Source organism: Sphaeroforma arctica (genome assembly GCF_001186125.1).
Source record: "Sphaeroforma arctica JP610 unplaced genomic scaffold supercont1.7921, whole genome shotgun sequence".
NCBI lineage: Eukaryota > Ichthyosporea > Ichthyophonida > Sphaeroforma > Sphaeroforma arctica.
In genome coordinates, this window is record NW_014032637.1 from 120 (window position 1) to 1,122 (window position 1,003).

At 39.4% G+C, this 1,003-nt stretch overlaps 1 protein-coding gene across 1 annotated transcript; it reads right to left on the reverse strand.

Moving 5' to 3' along the window:
* Positions 1-539: 539 nt before the first annotated feature.
* Positions 540-716, reverse strand: SARC_16368 (hypothetical protein; the record flags this gene model as incomplete). The annotated part of the gene is made up of 1 exon (XM_014289523.1): positions 540-716. A coding segment is annotated over one exon (177 nt), but the record flags the coding sequence as incomplete, so codon positions are not given.
* Between the last annotated feature and the right edge of the window lie 287 nt (positions 717-1,003).

Sequence of the window (1,003 nt, forward strand, 5' to 3'; positions counted from 1 at the left end):
GTTCTATATTAGGCGCTGTTATTGTATATTAGGCACTGTAATTGTATATTAGGCGCTGTGATTGTACATTAGGCGCTGTAATTCTGTATTAGGCACTGTGATTCTATATTTGGCGCTGTAATTGTATATTAGGCACTGTGTTTCTATTTGGCATGGTGGACTAGTCATAGGCCAGTGCGAGGTGCGAGGATTCACTTTTGGGTCAATTTGATTATTTCTTGCGCTGCAGAAGCACCGCCTTGCAAGTAATGTCTGCAAAGTAGGGAACTTCATAGGCCAATACGCATGGAACCATTTTCACACCACAAACCTATTCACATTGAATTCATGTGTAATTATAACTCCGGTATACTGTAACGTCACATTGGATTTATGGGCCACTAGTCCGGTTTACTAAAAAGTCTCTTTAATATTGGTGTACTACACTAATGTTATGGATTAGCTTATAATATGATACAACTTTCCTAGCCGTCCGTTAATAGCGTGTGAGATCGTACAATCAAGTCTCCACCCCAAGCGCGGTAAAACCCCCAGTGGACCTAAAGCTTCCCTTGTTCCCAAAGTAAATTTAAACTAGCCACAACTTCACCCAACGCCTCGTGTGTATCACTGTCGGGCTCAAAGGATTTCTTCCAACTGTCCTGATCTCTCATATGCTCGAATACCGCTTCTGCTCTGCCAAGCGATTTGTCTGTTAAGTGCCTCACCAATAAAGCCTGCCGATGGACGGGGGTAAATGTGAATACGAATGCAATAGTCTTGATAGAAAGAAATACTGCAGACATATACAAGCGACGGTTTGGGATTTGCGTGTATGAGTTAGGCCATACCTGTATACATACATTCATACACAGATAAATACAGGCATACATGCATACATGCATACACGCAAAAATACATGCAAACATACATACAAACATACATGCATACATAGAAATAGAAGTATACATATACATTATATATATAAACCCATTTATATATTTTTATAAATCTATATAAATCT